This window comes from Diplotaxodon limnothrissa, linkage group LG10, assembly GCF_057381915.1.
Source record: "Diplotaxodon limnothrissa isolate DT_005_m linkage group LG10, D_limnothrissa_male_GT1.1, whole genome shotgun sequence".
NCBI classification, from domain to species: Eukaryota; Metazoa; Chordata; class Actinopteri; order Cichliformes; family Cichlidae; genus Diplotaxodon; species Diplotaxodon limnothrissa.
The window spans coordinates 8,440,833-8,458,206 of NC_140605.1; the positions used below are offsets into that span (position 1 = coordinate 8,440,833).

General features: G+C 41.9%; 2 protein-coding genes across 2 annotated transcripts in view; both read left to right on the forward strand.

The window, feature by feature from the left end:
- Positions 1-237: 237 nt before the first annotated feature.
- Positions 238-2,435, forward strand: hsf5 (heat shock transcription factor family member 5). The gene is made up of 5 exons (XM_085364851.1): positions 238-712; positions 1,343-1,663; positions 1,743-1,834; positions 1,919-2,290; positions 2,424-2,435. The coding sequence occupies exons 1-5, from the start codon at positions 238-240 to the stop codon at positions 2,433-2,435; spliced, it is 1,272 nt and encodes a 423-aa protein (XP_085220977.1).
- A 2,383-nt stretch (positions 2,436-4,818) lies between these two features.
- Positions 4,819-17,374, forward strand: part of rnf43 (ring finger protein 43) — a 109,176-nt gene continuing 96,620 nt past the window's right edge. Inside the window, exon 1 of the mRNA XM_085364317.1 lies at positions 4,819-6,290. Within this exon, the coding sequence (XP_085220443.1) occupies positions 6,069-6,290 (222 nt within the window). The 5' untranslated portion in view covers positions 4,819-6,068. The remainder of the gene's footprint in view (positions 6,291-17,374) is intronic.

The following is a 17,374-nucleotide window of genomic DNA, read 5'->3' on the forward strand; positions in this document are numbered from 1 at the left end:
TACAGCATTTTATTTATAATTTAAAAAAAGTTTAATCCGTTTTCATTAACAAGGGTAATTATGTGTTTAATATAATGAATGGTGGTTAAATAACTTTGTTAACTTGTTATAACTTGAGTGTATGTAAAACATAAACTAAAGTTAAATAGTAACGTTATAAACATGTAAAGCAGGTTAGCTGCTTTGACCAGGGCTGTTTAATATTGTTATACCTGTCTCAGTTGCACAGGCAAAGGCATGGAAGTCGGTTTAAATTCACTCCCGGACTCAATCAACCCCAGCAATTTTCCTGCAAAGTTGTGGCGTCTGGTGAACAACCCGGCCTACAACGCCATCTGCTGGGACCGCCAGGGCGAGGTAATCGTCATTGACCAGCAGCTGTTCGAGAAGCAGATCCTGTCTCCAAATGCCATCACCGCGGGCAGTGCCGACTCCTTCAAAACCACCAACTTCTCCAGCTTTGTCCGTCAGCTCAACTTGTACGGGTTCAAGAAGGCCGACCCTCAACAGGACCTGGACGGCAAGGAGTATCCAAGCTTTTACAACCCCAACTTCAAGCGAGACCAGCCTGAACTCGTTTCGAGGCTGAGGAGGCTCACCGTGGACAATAAGGCCAAGCTGCAAGCCGGTCTGAACATAAAGTGCCGGTCCCCGAGTGGATATCAGCGCCTGTATCGGGATGGGGAAGACAGAGGAACATCTATGAGAAGAGGCAAGTGCTATTAAGGGATAATAGTGGAAATATATGGTTTCCCTGAGGTGCTCAAGTTCACACTAACCGTTCCTCAGCCACAAGAGTAGTTTCTGCAAAAGTGCACAGTAGTTCTGTGTAAAAAGGGTCATCAGCTCCTTAAAAAAATACAACACTGTCCCATTTTATGTACATAAACTTTGTAACTGAAGAATATTCTTTAAAACAGAACAAAGCTTTCTGCCGCAACTTCGCCTACTTCCTCTTTAGAACAAGGGTCTAAAGAGGTTGAAGCACAGCTTTATTACTTGATCGGCATGTTTGGGCCTGTGGCCTTCATGAGGGATGACCTTGACATAAGTAATAAAGCTGTACTATAAGTGTTGCTGGAGAGTTGACCTCATTTGAGAGTATTCTAAATATATTTTTCTGTTGACCAGAGGAATTACTAAACTTTCATTTGACAATCTTACATGTCACAGAGAAAATACTCAGATGTTTTCAAGAAATATTACCCTGATAGGGTTTTCTGTCATATTTCCGAACACCATATTGAACTTATTAAGGACAATAAGTCTGTGCCCTCCTGTACCAACACTTAAGCCCTCTCGTACTGTCTAAAAGGTTGTTGTTGTGCTTTGTGTCTTCCAGTTTCTTCGGGAGGCTCTTTGCTGCTGAGCCCCACAAATCAAAAGGCCACTCCTCCTTACTATCCAAGTAAAACCCAAGCCTACACTGGGACCCCCATCCCACCACGATTCCTGATGAGGGCTGCGGCTCTTCCTTCTGCTTTGTTTTCCTCAGGCAAAGAGCTACCAGTACCTTTAAACCGCCCTTACACTGGAGTAAACTCAAGCGCCAATGCTGTGCACATTCAGCAGAATTTCCTGGCCCACGCAAACCATGGAAGTCCAAATTTCACCAGTTATAGTCCTTGTAATGCTCAGTACCAGCCTGGCTACTATTCCCCACGTAAGCATTAAATATTATTTAGTAAAATATAGCCAGTGTACCATTTCACTTAACATGCTATCTTTTGTCCTTCCTGAAGTTGGTCATTGCTACCATCCCAACCTTGTGGCCCCTCATATGGCAGGTGGTGGCCTTCAGACAGGCTTATTCTCGCCTCAGAGTTATTATCAGGTAGGACCACTGTCATGTGACGTAACAAGTCAGTGAGTGGTATTTGGGCCATCTTTAACATATGCTTTTATATCACCATTTTAGGCAGGATATCCTGTCGGTATGTTGTGTTTCCACGACAATAACCAATGCCTGCAGAAAAATGAGAAGCAGGAGGTGAAAAACTGTGAAATCAACTTGGAGGCAATTTTTAAGATCGCAGATGAGGTCATGCAGACCCCACCCAATACCTGCCTGGTTAAAGTTGAGCCCCAAGACGAGGTGGTCCCTGAGCTAGAGTCTTCATCCAACACCCGTGACAGCCCACTGTGTGACAGCAACGGTGTCATCAGGTCTATCCCTTTCTCTGCTGGACCCACCATAGTATCTGCATCGAGTATTGCTCCTCTAGTTCCATACAAAGAGCAGTGTGTGGAGTCTGTACCAGAGGAAATGCCTGAGGATGCTATCATTGAGGTAAGGCTGCGCATTGAAGAGTTCCTGAAGCTAAAGTGCATCTGTTTTATGTTTTTTTGTAATGTTTGACATTGAGGTATTTTTTGATGCATCACGTTCCTGATCTAAGATGTTTTTTCCTTTACTGTGCTAGACAGTAAAGTAACCCAAACTTGTAGGAAAGTTTGCAAGGGAAGGCGGGAGGGTGGATCAGAGCAGCACAGTGGTTTTGGTTCTTGATAGGCTGCAATTGCAAGAAAGGTTAGAAATGATAGTTGATCTTTTTTCATTGAGGAACATGAGACACATTCCTCAGAGATTTTGGTTCAGACTCACGTGATAACAGCACACAGTTGCTGACGTTTTGTCAGATGCACACGATGGGAATAACCTAATAGAGCATCCTGAAGGTACTCTATTAGGTTGAGATCTGGATATTGTGAAGACCAGTTGAGTAAAATAATAGTGAACTCACTGTTGTTCTTAAGAAACCAGTTTGAGGTTTGTGGCATGGTGCTGGAAGCAGCCATCAGAAGATGGGGACACATTGGTAATAAAGGAATGGATGCGGTTAGCATCAACACTCCGACAGGCTGTGGAGTTTAAACAGTGCTCAGTTGGTACCAAAAACTATCCCTGACACCATTACATCACCATCAGCATGAACCATTGATAAAAGGCAGGATAGATCCATGCTTTCATGCTGTACATGCGAGATTCTGACCATCTGAGTGTGGCAGCAGCAATTGAGTGGCACTCAGCGTCATCCTCTAATGTTGTAGTACATCTGCATAAAGGTTCAAGGATGTATGCATTCAGAGATGCGGAAATCCCAGTAGATCATCAGTGTCTGATGTTGCACATTCTGGGTTACTGCAAAGTGATCAACTCAGTAGATAATTGTGTTAAGACGCAGTTGGTGTACCTAATAAAGTGGCAATGAGGTTACTGTTGCTCTAGGTGATCAAACCTGACACTGAAGCTTTTTCCACACACAGATCATTAATAATGGATCTTTCCGCATAGTTAAAAAATGTAGCAAATATTTTGCATACTGTTTTGAAAAGTTGGTTCTTTTTCAACGTTTAGAACAACATGTAGAACATGTGAAAATCCGATTATGTTTCAGGCTGTATTCATACAGAAAATTATTGATATTGTTATATAATTTGAATAAATCTATACTATATATATATTTAGTGGCCTTATATATAGTTTAGCAGAAAGCCTGGATTATTTGCGTTCTCTGTGTCCCTACATTAAGGTTACCACAGATCATGAGAGGGATATTGTACCTGTTACAGTTGGTGATACTTCCAGTGATTCCAGTCTGAAATTATAACAGCAGCTGCACAGGAAATACACCAACTCTTTAGGTAAGGCTGTTTAGGGTCAAATTCCAGAGTAAAATTAGTGAAAGAAAAGGCAATTAAGGCTTTTATGCTTGCTAAAATCAACAGATCCGTGATGACAGTGTCTCATATTTCTCATCATAGATCTCAGCTTGTTGGTTTGATTGGCATGTGACAGGGAGCCTTGAGTCACTCCAGGATGTGAGCTTAAGCTCTTACTATTACCATACTTGAGTCTCGAATTGGAAAGATGATTTATTGTGTGAATGCTTGTTGCTTTGTTCTCTTTTAAATCTTATTACAAAGTCTTTTGCAGAAGTACATATATGTTGTACATTGTATGTAGTTGTACAGTAATGTTTTCTCCTCTTATTTTACACATCCATTGTAATTAACACTGATGCTTTTATTTCTGTAAAATTTTAAATTACATTTTTAAAACAAGTATGCTTGTAAATGTATAAAGCATGGATATTTACGTACATGATTTTGTGAAATAGTTTTACCAGATTGTAATGTTATTTTCAAAGAACTGAAATAGAAAAATAAGTCTTGTAAACCATAAATTGGTATTGGAGTGCTTAAAAAGGACTCAAATTATTTTACGAGGGAGAAACACTTTGTCTACTGATTGTTTGCTTTATTGTGTTTTCCCTACCTTTTTATTCTCACTATTGATGTACTTTTTAAAATATGAAACTAGAATTTTAAATAAACGTGAATACAGTTTATGGTTGGATGTTTAGTGTGTACTGCATTATTAATAATAAAGGGGTGTTGCTTGTTGTAGACACCAGAGGGAGCCACTTACTTGTTTTTGGTGAAACTGCTGCTTTTCGGCGGATCCGCCTTCCACTTACTAATGCTGCATTCAGGTGCTCCTCGTTAACTCCACCTACGATAACGTTAAAAGAAAATGAACGATTTTTGTTTGTTTGTATGTTTACGTTCTTACACATGCAAGAAAATTAGATTGCGTTTGATTCTTACCGCAAAATAGATTTTCAGTGACGTTAGAAAAATGTAGTACTAACGCTGCAATTCCACTAATGGCTTATACAAATAACAACGTAAAACACTTGAAACACAATCTGTTTACAGGATTAGGGGTGAAGTGTTGATCAAACTCCCGTCCCCGTTAGCACGTGAAAGTAGCAGGAGAGGGAGCAGGTAGACACTTTCAAATGAGATCCCAGGGGAGAGACAGAGTCCGGGAGGTAAAGTTCTAGAACGGTGTTATAATAGTACACTGTGTCTCTATGCTTTATCCCCTTCAAACAAACACTACAAGGAGGCTGGGCAACTTTTTAAATTAACTTTTTGCAGATTTCCCCCTCCGCTTTCAGTGATAGTTTTGATAAACGAGTCAATTTCCTTCATTCTTCTCAGGAGGATCGGGTCTAATTTCTCACAGTGCAGCGGAGGCACTGAACTCGGGGGAAGCCTGCGTGTGTGTGTATGCGTGCGCGCGCGCGTGTCGCCCCCCTGACGGGTAGGTTTGAAAGAAGTTGATGGCCGTGTCACTGAAGCCGCTTCGGACCCAGTTTTAATTACCAGGCTACAAGCAAAGTAAGGCAACGGCCCGTTTGCTTCGGTTAATAATTACACAGAGCTGTGTGCTGAACGGAGCAGCTTCTTCGAGGATTATTTTTTCGCAACTCGTCGGCTGTAAGAAACATTGCCCAACTTTTCGGCGCCGCATTTGATCCGTCAGCATGCCTCATAACTCTCCGGCGGCAACCTGTAAGCCAGCCTTTGAAGTCGTAGACGTCGCTCTCGTGCGTTTTTGGTGGATTTATCCACAAAGTGTTGCTCTCACGGGACGGGTTTAACTTTTAAAGCTTTGCCTCCTGTGTGCTCGCAAAATATGACTGGAAGGTACAGTGGTCAATGTGCGCTGCATTGTAAAAACAGTCCCGAGGATTTACGGATACACAGTTGCCAGGAGAGGACCCAGTCCTTCTTGGAGAGGATACCGGAGTTAAGCTACCACGTAAACACCCTCCAGACGAGGACATAGACCCGCCTGTGATGAAGAGCACCCCGGTGGAAACAAATGCACTCTTTAAGATCTAATACGGCACGGCTCGTCTTCACAGTGCACTGGCGCATGCAGTGCTTCTCAACCCACATTAATGACACTGGATAACAGTTAATCGGAGCTTTTTCCTCGTGTGAGACATCACTTTCCACGTGAGACATATGCATATCTGTAACGTGTTAGACTGGGAATATTAACTCTAGTGTTGAATGGAAGTTTTATGAGTTACCATGGAAGTCCTCCGGCTTTGAAAGCCCAGATCTGTTAAGCAAGTAGGCAGAAGGAATAAAGCGGGACCTGTGCGTGTACTTGTCGATACCGCTTTCCTGCGTCTTGTTTATCCGCGGTGCTTGCCTGCTTTGAAGTCCAAGATGTGCGGCCGGGACCCGCCGCTACAGCCGAGGCCATGACCGTCCCACAGCGGCGCCCGGCCGGGCTCTGGCCGTGGCTGCTCATGGCGGCTCTGCAGGTGGTGCTGGGCCAGCAGGGCCTGGAGTCCGAGCGGCCGGTTCTCCGAGCGATTATCAAGGTGACGCTGCTGAAGCACGAGCCCACGGGGAAACCCCTCACCTTGGAAGGGGTGTTCGTGGGAGGAAGTGCCGGCAAAGCAGAGGGAAAACTCATGCAGGTAGGGTGTCATCAAAGGGTACCTGCACTACATGACCACAGCACTGTCCATTTACCTCAAAGCTCACCTGGTGCACAGGTGGCCCAGCACCTTTGTGGCACCTGGTGCAACAATTTTCCATAGACTGCAATAGACTAACTCAATGATCATATGGTCAATATCTGATCTTCATTTTGTGTATTGATAGAACAGCTTTACAACACATGTAGTTACACTTCTGCTCTGTCAGATATGGATTACCAGCCTGAAAGCTTCTCCTATAGTACACTACTGGGAACACTTAACACAGTAAGTGTTATTCTTTGGACCCCCCCAAGAGAGTCACTTTAACCTCTTTTGCAATCACCGCTTGACTAATAACTTAGTCTGTGTTAAAAGCCTTAATTGGAAAGTTATTTTACACTCCCACCTCTTTCAGTGCACCAATCCCTCTGTAGAGTGACTTATGTTTCCCTACAGTTTACACAGCACCCGCTGCTAAAAGACTCCTGCAGCAGAGACTATAGTTTACAGCACAGTGTGCCTTTCTGAGAGCTGCTTACAGCAGCACTCTTTCCACTCAACACTGGGCTTGTGATGATAGAACATATGAATTCCTTTAACAACAGTGATGACAAACGTGTTATTGAGGTTAGCTTATTTTCAGTCTATTTTAGCTCTCTCCTGAGAAACAGTGGTTTGGCTCAGTCCACCAGCCTCTCTAACGTGTATCTTTTCTAAGGTAACTGTTTTGTTTTGCAGTGACTATTTTTGGCATTTGATGCTCTCTCCCATTATATTTAATATCAAGGTGTGGCCAGTGACTGCAAAATGACAGCATGTCGAGACCAATATAAAACCTGTCATTTAATGGGGGGTTTTTTAGGTTAAAAATCTTGCCTTTAACTGTCCAAATGTGAAGTATGTTCTCTATTCAGTGTGCATATTCAGGATTCAAGAGTGGATTAAGGTCCCTACGCTGTAAAGCTCCGCCGTGTCGATTTATTTGCCGTCTCCAGAGACACGGGACGAAAGATATTAGGTTCTGTGGGATCTTGTCTCGCTTCACTCACCAGGTATGGGAGGTTTTATGAATGGTGAGCCAGATGCTGCAGTTTGCCATAGTTGATAAGGATTTATAATGCTCTGATGGAGAAAAGCCCAGCATTAGTCACAGTGAAAAGCCACTTCTGCTTTCCCACTCCAGTTTTAAGCTGATCTGACTGGACCCTGTCTGTGTGGGATGTTGACAACATGTTGTGGATACATAACACATAGCTGTTGAGATCAAAGCACTTCCAGCTTTCTGGGATTTCCAGCTTTTTGTTGTTGTTGTTGTTGTTTAAGACTTTGCAATGTTTGTAGGGCGACACAGGGTTTTAATGAAGCTGTGTATTCCCCTAAAGGTGTGGATGAAAGGTTGAGTGCCACCCTCAAACCATTCTTTTTTATCTCTGCCACCGTCAGCTTAATTTTGTGCTGATAAGATCCCTGCTTTTTCCCCCCTGTTTCTTTCTGTTTTTCTTTTTTTTCGGCTGCCCAAATAGGTTATACATCTACTCTGTTTTCCTCTGGTCAAACCACCAATTGTGTTGCTGTCCAAGGCTGGGAGGGCATGGTCCTGCGAGGCTCTCTCCTCCCTGGCTGTTCTCATACTGCACAGAGGTGGTGTTATGCTGCAGGATGCTCTTTGTTGCAGCTCAGGCCTGTTGTAACAGGTCTCTGTTGCCTCTGCAGGCAGCTTCATGGTCCCACTTTATGTTCTTGTCTTCCAGTGGACGAGGGGACTGATGGCTAAAAAGTTCCAGTTTCCATCTTGCATAGCATTCTCGTCTGTGTTAAATATAAGCCAACCTTGTCGATGCATGTCTTTTATATTCCACTTTTCTGAAAATTTTTATGGACTAACAGAGTTTTCATCTTTTGTCATTTTAGATGCTTGTTCATCTTTATCAATACGTTGCTTCCCTGAGCCTGGGAATTGCATTGCATCCTTGTTTTGATCATGTTTGCTACCATGTGTGGGACAAACTCTGAAGTTCTGAATCCATGAGATTTCACTGTGGTACTTGTCTCCGTCTGATCTGTTAAACTGTGATCTCCCTGGAAGTGTGCCCTTTCCTCTGAATGAACACGCTCACTGGAACACTGGTCTGGCCAGCACTATTTGGACAAATACAAGTGCTGAGGAATTTTGACTCCCTCTCCCTTCCAAAATGAAACTCGGTGATTAAAGGAGAAGCCCAAAAGCTTCTGAAACAATGACGAACTTGAGGATTGTTGTTGGAACTTCTTTTTGAGAAATGGAGATAAACTGTGTTCTTTTAACAGGTCCAATTAAGGTATCCTTAAAACTCCACCTATGTTAACTTAAAGTCATCTTGACTTTCTTTTATTCCTTTTCTGCATTGTTGTTTTTGAAATGTTGAAGTGAACTTTGAGAGCTCCCTCAAATACATAAGCTATAATTAAGGCTTGACACTGGGTAACTGTGCAACACTTCACATTTTTTCGTCTCAGTGTCCTACAAGGTAGTGAATGCCTCCCCGTCTCTCTAAAGCGTCCCAGGCCACTATCTGCACACCCGCCCCTCGACTGGCCCTCAGCACAGCCGTTTGGGAACTAAGGAGGGGAGGGTGGAGAGGGTACTGAGGGAGAACATCAAAGTGTGTCCAGTTCCGAACGTGAGCTGGGATGATTAAAAGCTGAGACTGTTTACACTGTACTTCCCATATGGGCCCTCTCCTCCCCCTCCCTCTAGATTTCCTGTCCATACTTCCTATCTCCCTGGATGAGATAACAGCCTGTCCAGGACTCCTCAGGGCTCCTCACTGCCTCACATAGTTTCGCTTTTGTGCATGTGGTTTATAACAGTGTGTAGCAGCAATGAATGCAGGTGAGCTTCATGTATTGGAGCCAACATACTGATATGATATAATAAACAAGCTAATGTGTTTGCAAAATTCGTGCAATGAACCCCACATTTGGCAATCAGATTTGGCATTCATTTGCCATTCATGCTTCTTTTTAAAATACAGTAACGGTGAAGCAGCCTGCTCTGAATGCTTCACAGTGCTCGTGACTGGTATGCACAGCACTGCTGTGTCCACCAGTATGGACGCCATATGAGAACTCAACATTAACAGCAGTAGAATCACATCGCCATCCGTCCCACCTGCACCTCGGCGACACTGGCAGTTGCATAAAGGTACAAATGAAATCCCTGTAAGCTCGCAATCCCCCTCCCCCTTTGCCACAGCGCCTGTTTTTTAAAAATTCTGAATGCTTTATGCAACTACTTGTTGTTTGTGTGGAGGTGGAGGCCATTTAGGAACAAAAGCCTGCTTTGAAGTCATCATATATAACATTATAAACAAGTTCAGTGGTGATCGCACAAAGATTATTGTAGGAATGAACTGCTACACTGGTTTTGTTACCAGCCAGCACTGGCCCTGTTGACTCATATTGGACCACTGGCAGAAAAGAACATCATTTTATGTTTTTCAATCTTTTTCTATTAAATGTTTGACTGTTTCACGAACAGCTAAAATGCTTTAAAACAGGATGACTATGTTTTTTTCCAAGGGGCAACATCCAGATCTGAAAATTTATGAATCGTGAAAGTTCCACAGGTGCAGTTCCTCCAGCTGGCACTTGAGGCATGCTCCAAAACTGAGTCAATCTCCACAGACTCCCATGTTAAAGTGCCAAGCCTTACATCATTAAAAAGCACATTTATAGCTTGGTGCAAGAAATTATTTTACCCTCTGTGGACAGTTTTTTCAAAGTTTTTCATTGTACCCATACAGTTTATGGATACAGGTTGCTATCCAAGCTTGCCAGTATTAGCTGGTAAATTAGAACTCTACCCTTTCATCAATATAAGGTAGCATCTAGCTTCAAAAAAAGCAACACAGTCCAAATTAAATGAGTGACAGCATAGTTACTGTCATTCTTTTAGACAGTTGCTGTGGAATAGTTTAGAAAATCAATTAAAAATAAATGGAACAAAAGTTAAGAGAATATATCATTTTTGGCTACAAGCCCATTTGTTACTTATAATCATTGCATTCCAACATCATCTACTTTATCTCTTTTATTTCCATGTGGTCTTTTGCAATGGTCTCCTCCTTCAGCGACACTACAGTAATGCGTTTCCTCTAACTCATGCATTAAACAGACCCCCCCTCATGTGTCCAGGCTATCAAACAAATTGTGGACTAATGGGTTCTCCTGAGCAGGGAACTGAGAGAGCTGCAGCCTGCAGCACAGGAAGCAGGGGCTAGCGCTGTCCTGTCTGCCCTATTCCACAAGAGATGGCTGTGGAGATGTTCCTTAGGGGACATGGAAGAAGGGAGAGGCAGGTAGGGGGGAAACATGGCAAATCTCTTAATCCTGCTGGCCCCCTTCTTTTTTAGTCATTAGATCACGTCTGGAATTCTTGAATGTTATACAACACGTTTTTGTTTCCCCTTTCATAGCTCTTCTTATGCAAATAACCAGGGATGGTCTCTGTTTCTCTGCTACTATCACTGCTTCACTCGTTCAGCCACTCCCTAATACATCTACAAAAGAGTCGCATGCTTAATTCCATGTTTTTTGTAGCACACCCATGTAAACACACACACTAAGTCAAGGCTTCATCTGCCTGTTTTCATGTGTGTGTGTTTTCACACACTCCATACACACACTCGGTGGGGCAGTGGAAAAGCTAGAAATGCGCACTCTTGAATTAAATGTTAATCACAGAGGATCTGTCTCGCTCTTCATTTTGAGCACTTTTTTTTGTCCCTCCCTAGTACACAAACCACCGAAGGAGCAGCAAAAGCATGCGGCCCTTTTAAAGCTGTGCCATTATGTAGCCACACATGTGTTACAGTGGAGAGGAATGAGTCACCGCCGACTGTGAAAGCAGACACACACACACACATATATGTTCCTTTGATGGCAGGACAACTGACACGGGGTCCAGGCGATTTCAGGGTCAGCGGAATTTAATTATGTCAAATATCCAAGGTTTAACAGTCGTGAATACCGCGACATTTTTGCATTCTCTGTGAGATGTGTATCTTGCGTGACCTTTTTTGAATTTGTCCTGACAACTCAGGTCAAGTGAAGCACCTGTCTCTTTCCAGTTGAAACCGATCCACTGGAAGTACAGAGGAAAGCCTGCTGATCCATAGTGGGTGTGGAGGCCAAGCTATCCTTTCCCCCAGGATCAAGGCCACATTTATAGAGATTTACTGAGAACTATGTTGCAACAGATGACAATTGTACCATATGGCATGAGGATTCATATGCTACTGGTGGGAAAGTTGGCTGTCTTTTTTTTTTTTTTTTTTAATCTTCCCACAGGTTAAAGGTTATGCTCACAAGGATGAGTTGACTGAAAAGATGTATAATTAATAAGTGATGATTTTATTGTCTGTTAACTATGTAAGACTTGCATTGGCACAATTTCGTATATAGATGGATACATCCATGTGATAGATGGATGTATGTGCATTTTCAATTAGTGTGACACTGCATAAAAGGTGTTAATGACTGTAGCTAGAATCTGAATTGGATTGCCTTCTTCTCTTAATGTATAGTTAACTGTAATTTAAATCAAGCTTAGTTTTGTATAATTGACAACCCAGTATGGTAAGTGCTTATCACAACTTCAAGCACACCAGCACGTCACTAAAACCTGCCATAAATGTTGCCATGAGACAGTTAGTCTGACATCAGTTGGCAATTATATGCAATCTGTTTCTCATAATACAGCAATAAACTGTAATAAATCATTGAAAAACACATAGACAGAAATTCACATTTAACTATTACATTACATGCTCAGTAGCCTTCAGTTCTACAGGAATATAAACCAGAACACAACCAGCTGAGCCAGCTGAGTTGAGCTCCCTCAAGTTGTGCTCAGTAAAAAAGTATCCTTCAGACCAATGGCACCAGGTTGGCAATTTGTCTGTGTTTATAAATTAGGTAGTAATTATTTACAAAATTTTGACAGTCTCTCTGAGAGTGACTTCAGTCAGTCCAAGTCAGATTGCAACTGTTTGCAGAAAGGTTGCCTCCTATCAGGCAACCTGTGCAAGTCATGCATGGTTCAACATCCTTAAGCTCTGGGCAAATGTTTAGTCATATTGGCTGCAGAATGTGAAAAAAACATTGATTACAATCACATATAAGAAGCTCGCTGTCCTGTTTTTACCAACTTAGCTATTAGCTTGCTCTGAATTAGGAAGTTTGATTGGTTGATTTTGCTTGAGCTGAGTTAATGTAAGTTTCCTCGGCTAATGTTCAGGACAGAGGTCCCCGAGGTGAGCAGTCGTGTTCATAGTTTTCTTGTTCTTGAGTATTTAGATCAATTTAAATATCCATGTTTGGTGTCCCTGTATAGTGTAATATTGCTGCGTAAAATATTGCAATGCTATGCTGTATCGATTTTTTTCCCACCACCCCTACTCTCAGGTGCTGTCCTCTCTGTCAGATGGTAATGACTCTCTACACATTCATCTGCAGCTAGATCACTCTGCCTCACTGCCACTAGTTGTAAACACAACCAGCTCAGCCTGTCAGTACTGCACACTTCACTGCATGTTGGCACAAGATGCCTATGAATGTGGTTGAGAAATGGTGTCACACTGACCAATGAAGACAACAAAGGTGTAATCAAGAAGCTCATTCTGTGACAACAAAATGTAAACCTATCAAAGAACAGTGCATATAGCCTTTTTTGGCTATAGAGTTGTCTTGCCCTTAAGATGCACTGTTTGTCCTGTAACTGTGCTCAGTACTCCTCTTCAGATGGTAAACAGACTCCTGTTCTGCTTTTTTATGCAAAAGTGCAATTGTGCTGCGAGGCCACATTTACACAGCTCTTTTTATTTATTCTGTGCCTTTAGATTTTCTACTGCTTTTTGCTTACACACACACACTCTGATTGATGCATCCTGCAGTATCTTGCCCAAGGACACTTCAGCCTGCAGAGGGCTCAAACCACCACGCGACCTGACCACATTCACACGAGGTTGTCACTCGGGAGGCAGCAGTCCTGTGTGTTTTTGAAAGTTAAATATACTAACGTAAAATGTGTTCGTGACAAAATAAGATCCACACTAAACATCAGCATGTTAAACTTCCTATTGTGGTCAAAAAAGAAAAATTCTCAAACACTAAACTAAAATCATCAGATCACTTTTTTTCTTTTTAGCTCATAGGAATTCCCTCGTGGAGCCATGAGCATGGTGAGACTCTTGATTTTGTGTACATCACAACATTTTGTGGGTTTCTTGAGGGGAAAAAAGAAAATTCTCTTAAGAGAACAGTTCATCTTGGTGCATTCCAATCTCTCTGACTATTAAAAGAGCAAAATTAAACAAACTTCAAACTTCTCTAAAAGCTTTTCATAGCACAAACATTACAACACAGATTGTTCTTGTAGATATGCAGCATATCGCTGAGAGCATACAGTTTGTTAAAGGTTGGATCGGCTTCTTTGCTGTTTACTTTGGATATTTAAAAGGCGATTAGGGGCTTATGAATAATTTTGGACCTCAGTTGTTCTTGTCGTCTACTCAGTCAACAGTATTCGGTCGTGAAGCCAGTTGCTAATAACTTCAGCCTTGCCTGCGGTGGCGAGAGCAGGCTTAATGCTCGCGCTCACATCAAAGGCCCAGCAGCTCTTCTGCAGTTTTTCATTTCGCCGCCTGTCTCGCTCCTCTTTCCCCCAACAGTGTGGCTTTGAATTCCTCCTCCTCACCTCCTCTGCTCTAACCAGCCCTCTCTTGTTTCTTGACAGCTCTTTAAGATGGTTGTAATTCATTGCGTGTGCTTTAGTTTCAAGGACAAAAATGGCTGTTTGAAAAAAAACCAGGCAGGAAGCGCTTAGTTTGCTGAGAGGCTGGAGGAAAAGAGTCATCACCATACCACAGATAAACGCTGCGTAACAGACTCCCTCTTGCTCGCTCGCTCCCTGGCTCCTTGCAGCTCCTTGCAGCTCCTTTAGTCACTTTCATGGGCTTTTCTCGTTAATATGGCTCTGAAGAATAAAAGCCAACTGCAGCTCCTAGTAACATTAGGTTGATTCAATCAGTGTATGATGAGATACAAAAAACCCCAGATTCATTTAGATCAGAGGTATGGTGTGGTACTGTTTAAGACACAGAATGTGCAGGGAGCACAGAGCAGAAGCAAATTTTCTACTTTTCTGCTTGAACGCTTGGCTCAGCGATCCGCAAGAGGAAGAGCTTTCACCTGTGGAGCGGCCTGATCCTTTATTTGTGTGTGTGTGAAAAAGCATGAGTGTGTCCACAGTGTGTGTGTGTGTGTGTGTGTGTGTGTGTGTGTGTGTGTGTGTGTGTGTGTGTGTGTGTGCGCGCGGATGAGGTGGAGCTCCCATACTGAGATCATTTACCAAACTCTATTAAGCGGGATCAAAGTGACTTAGATCTTTCAGTGCTGCATGACTACAAAAGCCATATTGTAACCCCAGAACCAGGGAGATAGCACTGCTGACAAAAAATGCTTTATGTCTCTAGGAGTCACATGGTCACTTCCCAACAACAAACAACATGTCCTGTTTTTGACCTGTTTTTTTTTCCTCCTCTGCTTCTCAGAAGGGCTTTAGTGTTACTTTCATGCCAAGCTTGATTTATTGAATTTGCAAAGTGAAATACAAATGTCTGATTTTACTACAACAAAGACGGTTTGATTCAAGTCTCCAGAGCAGTTTTGAGACGTGATCAGATCGACTGCTTTCATCTTGGCCACGGACCACCCATCACGCGTGCATTAGTGTTAGCTGGACCGTAAGTGAAGTGGTGAATGTGTAAACATTTCAACATCAGATATGCAGCGGCTAACAAGTAGAACAATAACAACCTGTCCAGTGATGGCAGATGCACGCAGTTCCCTCCACTTTAATGGAAGTGTTTTTTGTGTGCCAGGTCTCCAGTGTGTGCTCTGGTGTTTGCATTATTTGCAAGCCACTGCTGAGACAGTTAAAGCAGAAAATGCCAAGGTTTCCATGTTATTGTTAAGTCTTGGCTGATAGTGACTTGTAGTTTTCCTCAGAGGCGGAGCCAGACATTTGAAACACCCGGGGCTTAGCCATAAAGGGTAGTATGCATGTGGGTTTTTTTTTTTTTTTGTTGGGGGGGGGGTAGAAATGAATGAAAAAGATTAATAGGCTCTGTTTTGAGTTTTGTTCAAAAAAGAATGACTTCATATAGGGAAAAATATATATCACATGTGCACGACACCTTAAACTAGTTTTTTAATTAAGCAGCAAGGCAGAACAAAGTCGGGGCTGTATCAAGACACGAGGACTAAACCCCAATTCAACCAGACCCAGAACTGATCCGGAATTAAAACAGGACTACAAGAGTTTGTTACGTCCCTCTGCAGCTTCTAATCGTCTCAGTGTTTTCAGCTGGTGCTAATTGGCCACACCTAGTCAGGTCTTGGTGGCACCAGCCATTTTAGCCAACCTGGTTTTCCATTTTAGGATGAAACCTCTTCTCACCCACACTCTGTTGTTCGTCTCCTTTTTTTATGTTGCGGCTTTTGAGCCGGGTCGTAACAAGTTCAAAATCAGGACTACTGAGGACTTAACCAAGACAGAACCAGAATCAGAACTAGATGATAGTAGTACTAAAAATCATCATAGACCTGCACTACACTTATTTTTTTTTATTCTACCAAAGTCCACTATTTAGATTGAGAAAAGTTTATATAATTATTTAGCCTTGTTGTGCAAACAAGCCTGCATAACTTAATAAATATAGAATTTGAAAAATAACAAACCTAAAAAGAAACACTAGGTACGAGATACATGAGTACCTATGATACAGTGATACTTTTGGTAAACAACCATTTGACTAACATGTGTGTCTCACCTGCTCTTGTTCCCTCTCTGTTCCTCTCTCTCCCTCTTTGTGCTGACAATCATCAAATATACAGTTGAAACCACATATTTATGTACTCTTCAGATCAAAACACAAACACTTTTTTAATTGTAACATCAAATCAGACTAAATGTTTATTTTTTTTTTAGATTGATAAATATAAAAAACATATTTGTTAACTTTAAGGGTAAAGAGAGAAACTATCTGTATTTCTTAATTGCAAATGGCACCAAATTGTATTCAAACTTGAGCCACACTTATGGAGCTCCACAATTCTTTTTCTGGTGTTTTGGTTGACATCTCTTAATTTTCCCATGTCAAAGAAACAGGCTCTGTGTTTTGCCTTATATGCATCCACACGTGTGCCGCCAATTTACTCACATGGACTCTACTAACCTATCAGAAGCTTCTTCAGCTCAGAATGGAATCGTCTGGAGTTTCTTATTAATTAACAATAAACTTAGTGTATATGTACTCCTAAATGTGATGAAAGTGATAAAAAATAGACAGATCTCTCTCTTTATTCTGACATTTAACTAATTCAAAAGATATTTCAATATTTATTTATCCAAAACAAAACAAGTTTACTTTAAATTGATGTTGTACAGTAAAAAAATGTTATTGTGTTTTCCATAAAGTGTATGTAAATATCTGGTTTCAACTGTGAATATACTGCTGTGTATTGAAGTTCCTCTTGTTTTGAATAGAAATATACTGAACAACAAACAAAGCATAATATATAAAATAACATCTACCAGAGTTTTTTCTTTGAAAGAAGCCCCTTATGTCCATTCTTGTATATCAGTGCATTACTGAAACCGATTTATTTAGCTGTGGAGGGTAACAACTGAAAATATGAAATAAACACACGTAAGCTAAGACTCTCTAAAGAAACAGCATTGTTGTTGTTCAGCTTTTCATTTCGCCATTTGTTGATTCACTTGAAGAGCAAGTAACGTAATATTGGTCAAGTGATCATTTTGATATCAATCTTTCGTGATACACCGTCATACATGTATTTACATTATTTGTACAGTAGGAATGATTTGCTTTGGTACCTGGTCAAACTTAAGCTCTCCTTAGTATGGCTGGCTCCATTTCTCCAACAGCGCACTCACAGGCAGCAGCTGCCCCGCCCCCTCGCTCAGTCGCTTAGTGCCTGAGCTCGGATCATACCAATATCAGGGGGGATTCACG

What these genes read in the sequence shown, in the direction of transcription:
- hsf5 (XM_085364851.1), top strand. Translation starts at nt 238, where the DNA reads ATGGAAGTCGGTTTAAATTCACTCCCGGACTCAATCAACCCCAGCAAT. An exon ending in AGGAACATCTATGAGAAGAG is followed by an intron (nt 713 to 1,342) that starts GCAAGTGCTATT and finishes TGTGTCTTCCAG; the next exon opens with TTTCTTCGGGAGGCTCTTTG. An exon ending in CGCCTCAGAGTTATTATCAG is followed by an intron (nt 1,835 to 1,918) that starts GTAGGACCACTG and finishes TCACCATTTTAG; the next exon opens with GCAGGATATCCTGTCGGTAT.